This window comes from Parambassis ranga, chromosome 20, assembly GCF_900634625.1.
Source record: "Parambassis ranga chromosome 20, fParRan2.1, whole genome shotgun sequence".
NCBI classification, from domain to species: Eukaryota; Metazoa; Chordata; class Actinopteri; family Ambassidae; genus Parambassis; species Parambassis ranga.
This window is the reverse complement of record NC_041040.1, coordinates 9,596,630-9,612,338: the sequence shown is the minus strand read 5'-3', so window position 1 is coordinate 9,612,338 and position 15,709 is coordinate 9,596,630. Positions and strand designations below refer to the sequence as shown.

At 40.7% G+C, this 15,709-nt stretch overlaps 1 protein-coding gene across 1 annotated transcript in view; it reads right to left on the bottom strand.

Moving 5' to 3' along the window:
* Positions 1–15,709, bottom strand: part of cntnap2a (contactin associated protein 2a) — a 137,987-nt gene that overhangs the window by 74,160 nt on the left and 48,118 nt on the right. The window contains exons 10-14 of the mRNA XM_028433048.1: positions 9,444–9,606; positions 5,999–6,105; positions 4,244–4,363; positions 3,267–3,382; positions 1,961–2,045 (exon numbers count right to left, since the gene is read on the bottom strand). Of these exons, the coding sequence (XP_028288849.1) occupies positions 1,961–2,045; positions 3,267–3,382; positions 4,244–4,363; positions 5,999–6,105; positions 9,444–9,606 (591 nt within the window). The remainder of the gene's footprint in view (positions 1–1,960; positions 2,046–3,266; positions 3,383–4,243; positions 4,364–5,998; positions 6,106–9,443; positions 9,607–15,709) is intronic.

Sequence of the window (15,709 nt, the reverse complement as noted above, 5' to 3'; positions counted from 1 at the left end):
TAAATTGGATGAAGGGGAGAACAAAGAGAGAGTAGGAGAGATAAGTGTGCAGTAAAAAGAGACAATAGATGGACAGAAATTGATAAATGTGCATGCAGAAGATTATAGGGAGCTGGGATGGAAGAAGCAAAAAAAGAAGAAGGAAATATTGCCTGCACATGTGTGAGTTGTGTATTTGTTGCTGCACACATTAGCATACAGCCTTATTTTATCTATCCATCTTGGACAAAGTGTGTGCTGAATGTGTGAGTGAGTGAGATGAGCGGTGATAAAAAAAAAAAATCATACAGAATAGGTGAGGGGGGTTATAAGGGGTCAGACAATTAGAACAATTACTGCCCATGTTTCAAATTAGGGGTGTCACTGGTGGCAGAATATAATTCCCATTTAACGGTTCGTTTAGCTCCAAAATGCCAGCCTTACTCTAATAGATGAGATCTGGACGGCAAGAAAGTGGAAGTGTGGACGAGTAGTGAGTGTGTACAGCGCTGCGTGCATGTGAGCTTGTGGTTCACAGTGGAAATGCTGTTGACAGTGTAATTTGATGAAAGTTGACAGCTAATTTATGAAGCATATTTTGGGGTAAATGATTTTTCCTGGTTCTACTTTCTCTGTCATTCTAGACTGGTAATTGGATTTCCCTAACTTGCAAGGTACTGAATTAGGAGTAAACTAGTTAATGCAGGGCTGGCTGGCTGTGTGCGAGTGTGTGTGGTTGTGGGAGGGCAAGGTGTCTTTTCACAACAGCATGTTAAGCTTGAGAGTACTAAAAGAGAATATTAAGTGTGCATATTTGTGTGTGTGCGTGCCATGCACTCAATATACTTGTAGATGTAGGTGCCATCTCTCAGCACAGTGGAAGTTAATTGCAAAGTTTTGGTCTACTGCACTAATACCCAACCATTACTAACCACCTTTTGCTTTATTCCTACTCATTCAATCAAGAACCAGACCTACGCACAAACACATCTAACAACACCCTCCATTCCAGTCTCACCCAGTCACTCACTTTAATTGCTTGGAGTGTCTTGTCTTTATGAAGCTATTCCCTAAGGTGTGGCATGATGTGTGTGTGTGTTGGCAGGAAGAAACAGAGGAAAATGCAAAATGGAAAGCGGTTCAGACAGTGACAGCAAGCTTGTTATTCTCATAGTAAAAAAAAAAAATATACCCTGCACTGTAAAAAACTTTACACATGGACACACAAATGCTTTTCTAAAACAAGATATTAGATTAATATCAACAGAGTCAACAAAAAAAGAGTAAAATATCTGTATCCGTCTCCCCTCTTCTGCATAGACGGTATATAAACTCAACCAAACTGAGCCACACAACACAAACCAAATGTATCTAATCCAGGGCAAACCACCACAAGCCAGCCCAACTAATCCAAACCAAACTGACTCAAAACCCTACCAGGCCATGCTCAAGCACAGTACAGCCAACCTGCATGCGAGTCCAAACAAATCTAATGCAAATGAATGTAATCCAAGTTAATCTATTCAGAATGAGCGCAGCCAGGACACAATGTGTTTCCACAGCTCTGTTTCAGTTGTATCATGTGTGGTTGTGGTGCTGGGTGGATGACAACCAGCCACCAGAACAGCTTTTAAAGCTCCTTGGCACAGATTTGGAGAGTGCCTGGGACTCAGCTGGAGAGTTGGAGCTCATTTTTTTTTTTAATTGAAGAAGAGGTTTGGTGTATTAATGATCTTGGCTATGTCTGCAAAATCTAGTAACAAATAAAAATCTCATAATTTCAAATCACACTAAGCCCTTTAAAAGCATCAGAGTTCTGGATTTTCTCTCTCCTTGCTGTGGCTTCTCCCTGATAGTTAGTGTTTTGAATTTGCTTTTAAATTCTGACTATGTGGCAAAGAAGCAAACATTCTATCAGTGTCAACGCTGTCTGGTTGTGTTTGAGTCAGAGCTGAATAAAGATACCACCCTCAGCCTTTACCTGGAGTGTTGAGCAGTCTGGACATGCGACAGCTGTAGGCGATTTGCTGCTCACAGTATTCTGCACTGGTGGTGATGGCTGTCACCTGGAAACACACAAGCATGGATATATATTTTCATTTTATCTTATTCACCGAGACAGGTCAATTACATGTATAAGGAAAGAAAATCAAAACAAAGTGTGCTGTAAAGTTTTAATTTAGCTTCCTGTGACTTTGAGGAGCTGTAAATGGAACAAGTGATCCATACAAATTATGAGAGAACACAATTACAGGAAGGATACGCTACTCAAACCGTGTCATCTCTCATACAACATACCAGCCTGATGCACACTACAGGTAAAAAAAAAAGTTTGCTTTTTACTGAGAGTGACAAGTGTAATCTATAACCACTCACCAAAAAGATTAAGGTATTGACTGCTGTGTGTGAGCAGACTCAGGCCGCTGCAGCGAGTCTGAGCTGCATGTCGCGGAACCACAGCAGACAAGTGACACAGGCATAAGGTTAAATATTCATTATCTAAGTGTATCACTGTGTGTTTGAAAGAATACGGCACTGTAATGTCAGGTTGAATGACACCACAGTGGCAATGGTTTGTTAAAACAGGAGTTTTTTTAACGTGCGTAAGTAAACATTTTAGAAATGTCATGTTTTGACCTTTAGGGCCACCGTAAGCTAGGTTTATGATAGTTTATGAAGTGAACATTAAGCTCTGACCCTGTGTTTACTAAAATGCATCAAGGACAGTAACTGGTCAGAACTACATACAAGTGTAAAAATCAGAAAAAGACACACTGTGGTCTGGTTCAAAAGAGCTTAACAGGAAGATAATGTGTCACCAATGCAGTTTGTAGTGATTGTTCTGATGAGAATGAACCTATGTTCTAAAAAAAAATCAAAAGGTGATGTTGGACACAAATCTCTAGTGATACAAATCTAGCACTTGTCTAGCAAGACACTAACATAGTAACTTTGCATAGAAGCTTCTAGTGCAGGCAGTGAACACAAGTGGTCAGCTGGGTGTTACGTGACTGAGGTGTGAATAGTGAAGTGTCTCTGCTGTTCACTTGTGTTTGAATTAATAAGTGTAAAGGGACTCTTTGTGTTTGCAGTGTTTTAGTAAACACAAACACAGGTGTGTGTGTGACCCCCCTTTAGGGGTCTTTTCGATGTGAAGGAGCAGATGCTCTACTCTGAGCTCCCTCTGGACACACTGATAAATTAAACATGTGGAATATTTATCAGCTGTTGGTTCACATGATCTTAAGAAGGCACAGAGACTTTGATGAATTGGTGCCGTGTGTTACCTGGTCCATAGAGGCGCTGTAGTTGACCTGTAGGACGGTGCGTCTCTCTCTACTAGAGCCAGTGATCACAGTTTTTGGTGGCAGGTTGTTCACTACTGTTGTCCAAACTCTGTCCTCTACACATAGAAAAATAATAAAAAAAAAACATTTTAACAATATTAAACATTTCATATATGCTATGCAAATAACACAAGAGATTCCTTTTACATGCAGATATACCCATATACACATATGACACACAGCAGTTTGTCTGTCATGGAGGTAAAGTTCTCTCTAGGTATAATCTAAGCTATAGCTATGAGACTCCAAGGTTTAATAGACACTTCTGTGCTGTTATAGCATGAACCAGTCACTCACACATCTCCTGGTTCATTCACACTGTCAGTCAGGGAGTGTGTGTGTGCGTCTGTTTCAGGTGTCTGAGGTGTGTGTGTGTGTGTGTAGGAGAAAGAAAAACTCTTAACATTTGTGAGGTGTGTGTGAGTGTGCCATTCAGCGTGACTAAGGGGCTAGCCAGTGGAGTGCAGTGACATTTCATTAAAAGTCTCGCCTTTGCTCTGCCTCCATGCTCTGCCGTTCCAGACTATCTACTTATTCCGCTCTGTGTGTGTGTAAGAGAGAGGAGTGTCACTCAGACAGTTGGAGGACTCTTAGGTTTGTTTCATATATGTTTGTGGTGCGTGTGTGTGCGTGCACGTGTGTGCGTCTGAGCATCTGTGTCGGCTGGTTCTTCAGAGTTAAATGTCAGTAAGTGTGAGTAGGTTGCCATGGAAACCCCAGGTGCAGCAGGTTAAGATTGCTGCTGTCTGAGCTTAAGAATGAGAAGGGCTGCAGAGTCTTCTGCCTTCACAGGTCACTGTGGCTAGACAGAATAAGGAAGGGGGAAGACACTGAGGCACACACACACACACAGAAGACAGGGATAGTACAGTCCCACACACACACAGAGGACAGGGATAGTACAGTCCCACACACACCTGTCATGTTGCAGTTGACTTTGAAGGGGCCAAGAGGTCCGCTGCCATCAGGGTCAATCCAGTAGGTGTCTGAGGACCTGCCCAAATGCTTATAGGCCTCACATGAAGGCTCATAGATGGCTGGAGGGAAAACAAAGGGAAAGTCTCTATTCAGTGTCTGTCAAGGCGACAGACTCCAGCAATCTATCTGACAAAGTGTAAGAGTGCAGCTTTGAATGAAACCTTTATTGAAGTCTGAATGTTAACAGGTATACAGTTCCCATTAAATCACATTTCATGTTTAAGTGTTTGCTTTTATAATATAAAATGTCTCGTAACGCACATTCCCACACACTGTCTGTCTTCCTTTTGTTCTTGATTTCTCCCGCTTCTCCTTCGCTGACTACTTTATTATTTGTTATCTCCCTGACATCCCTGTGTTCATGCTGAAGTTTTAGAGCTGCAGTTCCCTGCTGAGCGGACATTTCTTTTCAACAAACCCATTGTAGTTAGAAAGTGACCCTGCTGAGCTATCTCACAACGATCAACAGAATTGTTGGGGTTAAGGTTGTTGTTGTGGTTCAAAGCCACTGGTCAAAGGCTGTAACACAGTGGTAGTTGAATAACCGGCATTTTTCCTAGCAGTTATTCAGTACAATAGAAAGATTCAAAGGGCAATAAGAGAAAGTCAAAGAAGCTGCTCCAGAGGGACTGTGATTAGAATATTGGACTACAGTAAATAAATAAAAAGAAAGCCTCTCTACAGCCATTAGATACTTTTATCAGAAGAGTGCTATTAAAGATATATATATATATATATATATATATATATTCAGCTAACATGCATTAGCTTTTCATCTTCAATACCTGCAGTATCTTATTTTTTATTACAGAGTCAGAGCCACACTCACATGGCCATTACCCCTGACCAGCTTCACTCTGACAAAGTGCTTAAAGAAAGTAAAAGAATTAGTCACCCACTCTCCCTTATCCACAGTTACCTGACTGGTTCTCTAAATTTGACCCACGTCAAATGACACACCCTAATCCCCAGGTTTCCGCTGGGCCTTCATCTGTCTCCTGTCTCCTTAGTGACTCATTCATGCATTTTCACAGAAGGAAGTCAGCCCCTTATTCACCCATTGCCTTCTCTGTATATAATGGACACGCTTTTCAATTGTATGGTGAGTGGTAAATTCAGATTTCTATACAGACATACAGTTATTATTTCAAACCAAGTCACACACACATGGAGATATGCAATGGTCTCACATACTTACTGATAAATTATTTGGTTTCTGTTTATTTATGTTCCTCCATTATGCTTCTTCTTTAGTCCTATATCTAACTTCTCAGACTTTTATTAAACTAAATGCTGTGTTTTGGGTTAATTGGGTTAGACAAAACTATTCATAATATTTGTGTCATATGGGAAGAAGAATGGCATTCTGGAATGTTTGAGCCTTTCTCTCTGACTCTTCTCTTTGTGTGCTGGAGCTTTCTGGGTAGGATTCCTTTTTCTCAGAGCAGAACAAAACGCACAGTGTAGTCAGAAAAGCCTGGCCTCTGAACACTTCAAAAGTTCATCCGTCCCTCAGCTGAGAATTGTGGCTTTGAACATAGAAGCAGCCTAATCACTCAAAGGACGAACAGAGGCAGGCCAAATGAAATGCGCACACAAGGAACAGAATGTCCGGGTGTTAAAGGAGCAATGGAAAAAAAAAAAAAAAAAAAAAAATTGGACTGGGACACACAGTTTCCTTCACATATACTTACAAGTGTGGCAGGTGGCTCCGGTGTATCCTGTTCCATCACAGGTACAGCTGAAACTATCCCACGTCTGTTTACACCGGCCACCATGTTCACAGTGATTAGGCATACACCTGGAAGCAGGGAGAGACACGATGGAGTCAAATACTGGCAGCTAGACCACATCTGCATCATCCGTGCTTCTAAAGTCGAATTTACAGAGTGTTAAATACACAACAGGTCATCTGAAGGATACAGGACAGTGAGAGCAACGTGAGCCTGTTCATGGTCACTGTGTTTAAGTAGGAGCAGGATTAAGTGTTGCAACACCTACACCTCGATAAAATGATACGTAAATGAGTCTGTTGTATGTTTTAACACTACGGAACCTTCCAAATCGTATCCGACCAATGAGCGTATGTCTTACAAAGTCGCTCGTATCTCAGGAATGGTAATAGGAATAGGAATAGGAATAGGAATGGAACTTTGACTTCTTTATTTCCAACAAAGTTTCTTGTGAAACTTTGTTGGTAGGAAATAAGTTGTGACACATGCCAGCTAAAATGTGTTCATTTAGCAAGTCAATAAGTGACAGCGGTTTTCATTAGAGCAGCTCATTGAATATGTCAATGCGGAAAAAAATAGGATCTAATAGCTTGGTGAAGCAATTATGCAATTATATACAGACTACGTATGACAGCCAACAAAACATTTTTAACAATAACACCTAAATTATGTGGCTGATTGATCACAGCAGGCGGTGACAAATTTGTCAATTTGTCTGATATCAATGTATAATTTGTGTGTCTTAACTAAAAGCTTGTTACAATTTAGTATTCACATTTGTGTAGATGAGAGCAAACACAATGTGAACACAGCACTGAGCACACAGCAGTTAAGACATCACTGTTTTATCTTGTTGAAATTTAAATACCAGCCGAACAACCGGAACACATCAAAGTTGCGTGGTTTGATCCGTCTGTGGGCCTGGATGGATCCTAAGGCACTGCAGACTTAAAGCTGTGTTTTTCACACACATACACTAGCACACATGTACTCCGGTTATGTGATTAGAATATCTAAGTCGTATTTGTATGAATCAAAGTGCTGTTAACAGAAAAAACAGCTGGAGGAAAAACAAACACTGACTCATAGGAGCTGCGGGGGTCCTTTTAAAACGCTGAGACTGCCTTGCAGCCATGTTGGCAGTTGGGCAGTTAAGAAACACAAAGATGTTCAATCTCTAGAGGGAGGCAAGATGATCACTACTGTCCTCCCTACAGTAATAATGACATACAAATGTGGGCTTGTTCACTGACAGCAGTGGGGTTCTGAATTGTGACCGTTTTTTGTTGACTCTGTGTGACACATTGGGTGCTTGTTGAATGAGGTGCTGTAAAAAAACACACACATACACAGGCAGAAAAATTATCCACTAAATTCAGCATATTCTGCTGGTGATGCACTCCTACACATGTATATGCCTGCCATGTTAACCACAAATGGCTTTTAGAAGCAACTGGCTATATGCAAAAAATGAACCTTGAAGTGCCTCAAAGATGCAGAAAACACACTTCCTACAGTGCCAATAAGACATTATGGATGCAGTAGGCAAAAAGGTTCCCACAAAATGTTATTGTGTCTTTACAATGGGCTCTGATTGACAGCCACCAACTATCACTAAAAGCATTGTGCTCAGTAAGATTGTGCGCAGAGACGTACACAACCTGTGAGAGGGAAAAATGAAAATGCATAAAGACATTGGGGAACATTTTAAGTGTGTGTACCTTTTGTGAAACCTTTACAGAATAGCAGTGACATTGCAAGAATCTGCATATGTGTGTATGTGTGTGTGTGCACGTTTCTTTGACCATCTCAGCCTCAACAGAATCCCACAGTGGAACAGCATTGATCAAAAGGAGGTCAGACAGAGGTATTGAACTGCCTTCAAAGACATTCTGATTAGTTAGATGGCAACACTGCACCCATTCATCTTCCACGGCAGAGCAGCACCCACCTCCAGTATTGCTGGGCTGTAACATTTGAAGTAATAGAGGTGAGCAACACTGCAATCACTGAGGATATAAACCTATGAACACGGACATCTCAGGACCTTCAATATTTTAAATTTGTTTCAAAAAACAAAACAAAGACTGAACACAGTCTGCATGCTGTTATCAGCAGTGCTAATGCACCACAATCTGCAAAAATAATAATTTCATACTACATTACCTCATACTAGCACTGGAACAGCAAAACAATTGATAACAGAAGCCTGCTAGCAATTCCACTAATTAAACACAGGCGTGATGATATATCTAAAAGTGAGGGCTTCATCAAAATTTCAAAAGATTTGGACTTTTTGTCTAAAATAAAAACTTGGTGGGAAAACTGTGTGGAGCAGGTACATTCGAAAAACCTGTTGTGAAACTGCAGCACACTGTGATAACAATGTTTGGACAGAACCTCAAAAAGCCTGATATTTCTTAGAAAACTAAATACAAACCTTGAAGAAAAGCAAAGAAAGTAGCACTGGAATACTAAAAAAAAATCACAGCTGTGCAGTTTTATTATAACGGACACAGTCTGATTTGTTTTTGTTGTCACATAGACTCATGTGACAGAATACATAGGTATACTCAGGTATTTGGTTGTTGTGCTCCAAACTTATGTATCGCAGCCAACAAGTCCTAATTGATTTTAAATCAAGCAATGGCAGTTAGTGTCTGCTCCTTTCAAGAAGGATATTGATCTAGGTTATTGACAAACCTGATGCATGACTACCACTGAACCTATATCTAACATGAGACCAGGTTTTAACTGGTCAGGTTGAACCAATCCACCAACTTTAAATGTCTCACACACAGACATCTGTTCCAGTGTAAACACATACTCAAAATTGAGCTCTAGGCATGGTTGGCTCCGTGTATGGCAAATCCATCCCACAGTTGTTTGTCTACTCCATGACAAGGAAATAAATTGAAATGTCAACAAGTTGTAATGAACGCTTCCACTGAGCCAACATTTGGATGTGCTGTGCAGAATCTCATGTTCTGTTATACTTGGCAATGAAATAAAGAACCATGTGGCTCGTCTCTGATGTTTGATTAAGATCGTGCAGTGTTGTCCAAGTATGGCACAAACTCTTTTCTTTCAGTTTTAAATGGAAAGAAATATGGAGTGTTTACACACAACCCCTCATGCTACAAATCCACCCCATCAATTATATCCATTTATCAGTATGACAAGCACAACAAAACAGTCTTGTGCAGAAAACAAAGGGAGCCTTGAGTCATAAGTCTTGGGATAAAGATTCAAACACTCTTGTTTACTATATGACTTTTCCCATTTGGAAACATCTTGATTTATGACACTTATTGTTTCTGTGCTCTGTGCGTACGCCCCTAAACGTGTATTGTTATTCATGAGTAACTGTGTGGATGTGTGTGCAAGCGGCAATTATCACTCTTACCTGTCTATGATTGCACACATATCCAGGCTGATATTCTCAAACGCTCCTACTGTGCCTTTCTCCACAGCATGCAAATCAGCAGGTTGGTCATCCACCAGGATCGCCTGCATGCAGCCCTGAAATGACCGCTGGGATGGCGCGAAGAGCGTCTGCAGAAAATACCCTGAAACCAAAACAAGAGACAAGCATTTTTTTAATCACTAACAGCTGGTAAATAGAAAAAAAAACAACTTTATGCAGCTCGTTTGAATAATAAAGTGAAAAGTCTAGGAAAGCACACACTGGATTCACACAATGATGAAAAACGACCTTCAAAACAAGCAGACATCAAAAATAACAAGGACATTATCCTTGACGAGGAACAACTGACCTGGCAGGTGCCTGGTTATTGTCACTCTTTACAGCCATGAACCTTCACGATTCGTCTTGTTTTAAAGCTTATCCGCAAGGCCCATTAGTCTTAATAAGATCGCAATAGACTAGAGGACACACAGATTTGACTATACTGTATTTTTATGAGATACAAGAGTCAATGGCCCGTCCAGAGGTATCACTGGGCCTTGACTCAATTGAGGACAAGGCTAGGACAAAACTGTGTGATATTGAGTGTGTATGTACCTGCTTAAGTTTTTTTTTTTTTTTTTTAGAGAAATGCAACTTCATGGATATTTAATAGGCCTAACATAAAGTGTGAACAGGCAGAAGACAGCACACAGAAGGTGAGAACCAAGAATTCAATCTGTCACAAGCACACAGGTCACTCATAAAACACTGCCGCTCAATGACATCTCCATCATTGTGATGTTATAAGCTGTCACACTCTCCAGCATGCCATCAGCGTCAAGGCCAGAGTATCAAAGGCTTATTATAGAGGCCATATGCACTGTGTGCATGTGTGTGTGTGCAATAGTTTATGTGGCTCAAACACAGTAAATAAAGCAGAAGATAAGTAAAATGAGTGAGGAGATGTGTTTTCGGCCTTTCCATAAGAAGGCCGAAGCCAAGAGGGCGTCCAGAGGTGTCCTTCAGTAGCAGAATAAAAACCCACAGAAGGAATTCAAGGGTCTGATTAAAGAAGCTGACAAGAAAAGGGAGAAAGACTGGGAGTTCATGTGCCAGAAGGAAACACAGGTGCAAATGGAGACCTTGGATAAAGAAACCTTCAGATCAGAAAAAAACCTGAATGGCAAACACAGTGAGCTACAAGCTAAGGAGAAAGCACTGAAGGCACAAAACAGTGAGATAGGTCATTAAATAAAACACAACACAACTCTTAGCAGCTTCAGCAGATAGATGCCATGAGACAGAAGAACAAGCAGCTGCGTCACCAAATCCGGACAGTCAAGGTGGAATATGAGGATCAGACAGCCATCAAGAAAACCCCTCAAGATGCTGAAGGCAGAGAAAAGGCTCTTAGCAAGATAAATAATACGCTGTGGAAAGAGCAGCAAGAGCTGCAGAACAAGATCTCACAGCAGAAAGCTGTGGGGGCAAAGGGTGACCAGCTGAGAGCTGAAATCGAAGCCATCAACACTTCAAACATCACTTTGCTTGATGAAATCAAGAACCTCCGTGGCTGCCTCCAACACACAAAGGCTCTGGACTCCACATATGATTGGCTCAAAGCGGAGAACAAAACCATCAGATCACAAAGCGACATCCTGCACAAAGACACCGCCACCAGTCAGCATATGATTCATAACCCACAAAGACCACATGGGTGCAGGGTTTGCATGAATGAATTATTTAGTGACACTCAGACTCTCAGAGCTCTTGATCATGATACATCCAGGGTTTAATAAATAGCCATTTTTATTTTTAAAGTATAAAACACAATGACGCAGTTCTTTTAATGACCACATGAGGCTGATTCCAAAAGAGAGTCAGTTTTCACAGATCTCCATGTTAATGTCAGAACTCAACAGTAGCTCAAACAAAGGCGTGTGTGTGTGTGATTCACACCCCCCCCCAGGTTTCTCCTGTCATCCCTGCCATCTGTTTTCTCCTCCTGCCACACCTGCCCGCTGACTTTCCAGAGGTGACAGACAGAAAAGAAAGAAAGACAGAGAAAGAGACATGGACAAGGAAAGAGAGGAAACCGAGCAGACTACAGCTGGCTGGCAGCGCTTTGTGTCCTGTGGATAGGTTATGAATGCAAAGGGAATGTAGCGGCCCTGACAGTTTGGCAGAACATGCAGAGCAATGCATGAAACAATAGGTGGATGAATGTATGTAGCTAGGTCATAAAACCTGGCAGGTGGTTGGTTGTTCAACTAGTCTACCTCAGCCACCAGCTGGGTGTTTTCTAAATTTAACTTCAACCAGGTATCTTAAGTGTCACCTGTTTTTACATGCATTTTTTTTTAAGATAAAGTTCTGTGTGCCAAAAAGGCTCATTTAAATCATCATAGCAGCGTACAGCGTGCCACATTGATTATCACAACAACTGTTCATTTGGGCATCACGTTATACCAATTTGCATGTTAAATGACATGGTTAAAGTAGGTTTTACACAAGGCAAATAAAATGTACAGAACCATGACATTAGCCAGTCTTTGAATTTGGTAAGGCTGTTTTTCAATGTGTCCTGTTCTCGTGAAAGCAATGGACTTAATGGAAGTTGGTGACAAAAGCAAGGCTGTGGTTCTAATGTCTTCTTATCGCTCCGAAGCGATGACTTGACCTGGCTTTGTAGAGCATTTTTTCTTTCAAAGCCTTAAGGTAGGCTCTCCCTAATGCTTTTTCAAAAATGGGTCATTGTATCACTGTAATGCAGCTGTACTCACAGACCAAGATTAGCAGGGAGAAACCCCGCAGAGACAAACAAAGCGTGTAAGTGGTCATCTGGACAACATAGGGCCATTACACACAACCATCGCTCCAACGTTTTGTGCTTTTAATATGCAGTATACACAACCCAGAACTCCATTTCCCATAACCCCTCACAAATTGGAACAGCAGCAATGATCCCCTGCAGTCTTGCTGGCACTTCATCACAGCCCCCCTGATGTGTGCAAAGAGCTTCTCTTACAACACACACACACTAGAAGAATAGCACCCGGCTCTCATCCACCTGGTCACGGCCGGCTCTCAGGCTACGCTTCCGCATCCCAACACATTTAGAGGGTCTGCTTCCAGAAGAGCCAAACTGGCAATCTGCCAAGACGCTCAGAGGTAAATTATTAAACAAATACTCTAAGGGTGTAACTCTGCAGAGTATTCAGAAGAAGCAAAAATTGTTGCCAAAAGCTGTGTGGATTGTTACAAAATCCAAATTCACTCCAGGAAAAAAATTGTGCTTATCTATTGACCACCTGCTGCAGTTTCTCCCAAAGCTAATTTAATCAACTGTACAACAAAATGTACTCAAAGCACCTTAGAAAACAAGGTACCAGAGAGTCAAGGACAATATGGACTCAGCCTACCATGGCTGCACATAAACAGGACTGTATGCACACAGTGGGGCTGCTCTTTGATAAAGGTATGTGTCACAGTCTCATGACTAATTCATCACGAGATTTAAGATCAGCTTGAGGAGATATGGCAAATCATAAATTTATATTTATTTTAAATACATGTGACCAGACTCACTGAAAATGGTAAATACTAGAATAGAACATTAAAACATTTTCAATGTTAAAATGTTTTTAAGAACATTTAAAAGCTATACTGATCATTTTTAAGTCACTGTAAGCCATTTATTCGTACACATAATATGTGTGAAAGACGATGTGACCTTTCCAAAATGATACAAAGAGAAGCAATGAGCTAAGAAATAGTGTGCTTTTGGAGGATCTACAGATGTTTTTCTTCACAGTTATCAAACAACAGAAGGGTTCAGGGTGGAAAGGCTCACAATTGACTGCTCGCTCATTATTGTATCTGTTTGCCCCCCTTGTTCCTGCACAGAACTTCATGGCTTTCTGTATGTACACACCTGTTGTTTATGTGTCTGCCTGTCTTGGCTTTTCAGGAATTCAATTTGTGGATTTCTTGTGTCAGTCTCTGACTAATTTCTCTAAGCACAGTGGCAGGAGTGAAAACCTACTCGCCGTAAAATAGGCTTTGGGTTCAGGAGGCTGCTTCTAAAAGCAGGAGCTCGAAGGATAGAGGAGTGGAGATGAAGAGGCAGCCTGTGTATTTTTTACAGCACTTAAATGGCTGTTTTTACGTAGATATGTGTCCTCCCATGGCTTTGAGAATAAATGCATCTAAAATGTCCTAAATGGGGCACCATCATTGTCAAGAAAATGAGGAAGAAGCTCATTGCAGATAGGAGAAATTTTCCTAAAAGGAAAGCGAAGAAGACGAAGGGGAATTCTGAGAGAAAAAAAATGAAGAAAAAAAAACCAAAGAGAAGAAAAGCATTGTGTAAGATGGGAGAACGGAGGGTACGCATACAGCGGCTCAGAGTCTTTTTCATCCCACTGACATCTAAGTTGACATATCTTGTAACCTTGTAATGCTGTGGTAAGAAATGCCACATGATCTTTAATGAGAAATGTCAGAAGCGACATTCCTCATTTTAATGCCACAGAGGAAAAGCATTGTTATCATTTAAGTGCAAAATATTATTTCATATTTTCATTTAATATATGCTGGTTTCCTTTTAATAAAAAAAAGCATTAGGGAATTATTATAAAATATTCAATTAACTGATATGAAAAAAACTGCACATACAAACATACATACAAACATTAAAAGTAATAAAATGACACAGCACATGATTTGCATAGCCTTTAAATGGTTTTAAAATGGTGCTTCATCTGCATAATGTTTAATCAGAGTCATCAAAATACATAAAACAGAAGCACTTACGCAAATTAGCCAATAATTTTAGGTCTGTCTTCGTATACCACAAGCATTAAGACGAAATGTTACGTTTAAAAAGTAATTTCCCCCCCAAAAAAAGAATGTGCATGCATTAGAATTATCAGCTGCTGTCTGGTGTTTGTGTCTGTAAAGATGTCTCAGAGCGTGGACATGATTACCATGACCGAAGCAGCTGGCTTGTCTTTATTTTCTGTTTATCGAGTCAGGCAGTGATATAACTTTACCAACCTCTGGCTATGATTCAAATTTAATGGAGACAGTTTTTAGTCTGGCCTTACTGTTCGCCCTCTGATAATCGGATCCCTTTAAAGGCGGGAAAGACGCTATGTTATCCACATGCACATTTTCTATTTGACTGAACACAGACTGTAAACTACATGATGCTTCAACAAACTTTGTGTATGTGAGGAAAATTATTAGTGCTCTTGTTGCGGCAGTTAAGTAAAACCTTTGCTGTTTATACAGTATGCATGCATATGTGTGGCATTTAAGCTTCACTTTATGACTAATTAGTCTTAATTTGGTTTAATGTGGCAGTTGGCCATGCTTAATTAACACTAGAGGGCATAAACTGAAGAATACAGCCACACACCGAAAGTCGAACCTCTTTTTTTCTGCTGACAACAAGGCAAAGTTTTGAGCCCTGGCCCTGTTACTTTGTTTGGAAAAGTCTGGTTCAATCAGTGGTCACTGAACAACAACTGCTGCCAGTAAAAACACAGCAGATTGATGCCTTACAGCCATGTGATTCAAAGCAGATGGCTACCTGGACGAGTGCACCCACACACAGTACTCACAGCAATTATCTCAAGTCTCGTCCTGTATATAACGGATGCAGACTGTTCATGATATTGAGGGGCTTTTTGCTAATTGTGGCACACTGACAGAACCGTCTCAGTCGCACAGAAAGTGCTGATGGAACACTGTTAGAGAGCTTTAGGGCAGCTTAATGCGCTTGGCCTCTTTGACTCATCAAGCTGAGTGATCAGAGAGAGTAATTGAGGGCAAGCCAAAGGCTAAACTATCTTTTTTACACTGACTGTATTATTCGGTTACCTCTGGGATGGAAATTAGCTTGATGTTTGATGAGGTGAGAGTGTTTTGAATAAAAGTTGCAGATATTCTTTCTGCATGTTATCTCTCTCTCTCTCTCTCTCTCTGTCGGTTTTACAGGATTTGGTGGGAAACAGCTACACACTTATTGTCCATACAAGTTCACATACATGCACAAACCCACACAGATATACTGTAGATAAAGGTACCTCAAGGTCATCATTGTAAATCGATGCCAACGAGAACACATGAGAGCTCATCAGCAAAACAAATCTAGGATTTAGAGGATCAATGTATGTAATCCATATAAACCAAATCAGGAAGTTAAAGTGCACCTGTGCTGCTACAGGAGCAGAGAAACACACACAAAAAGGCTGTTT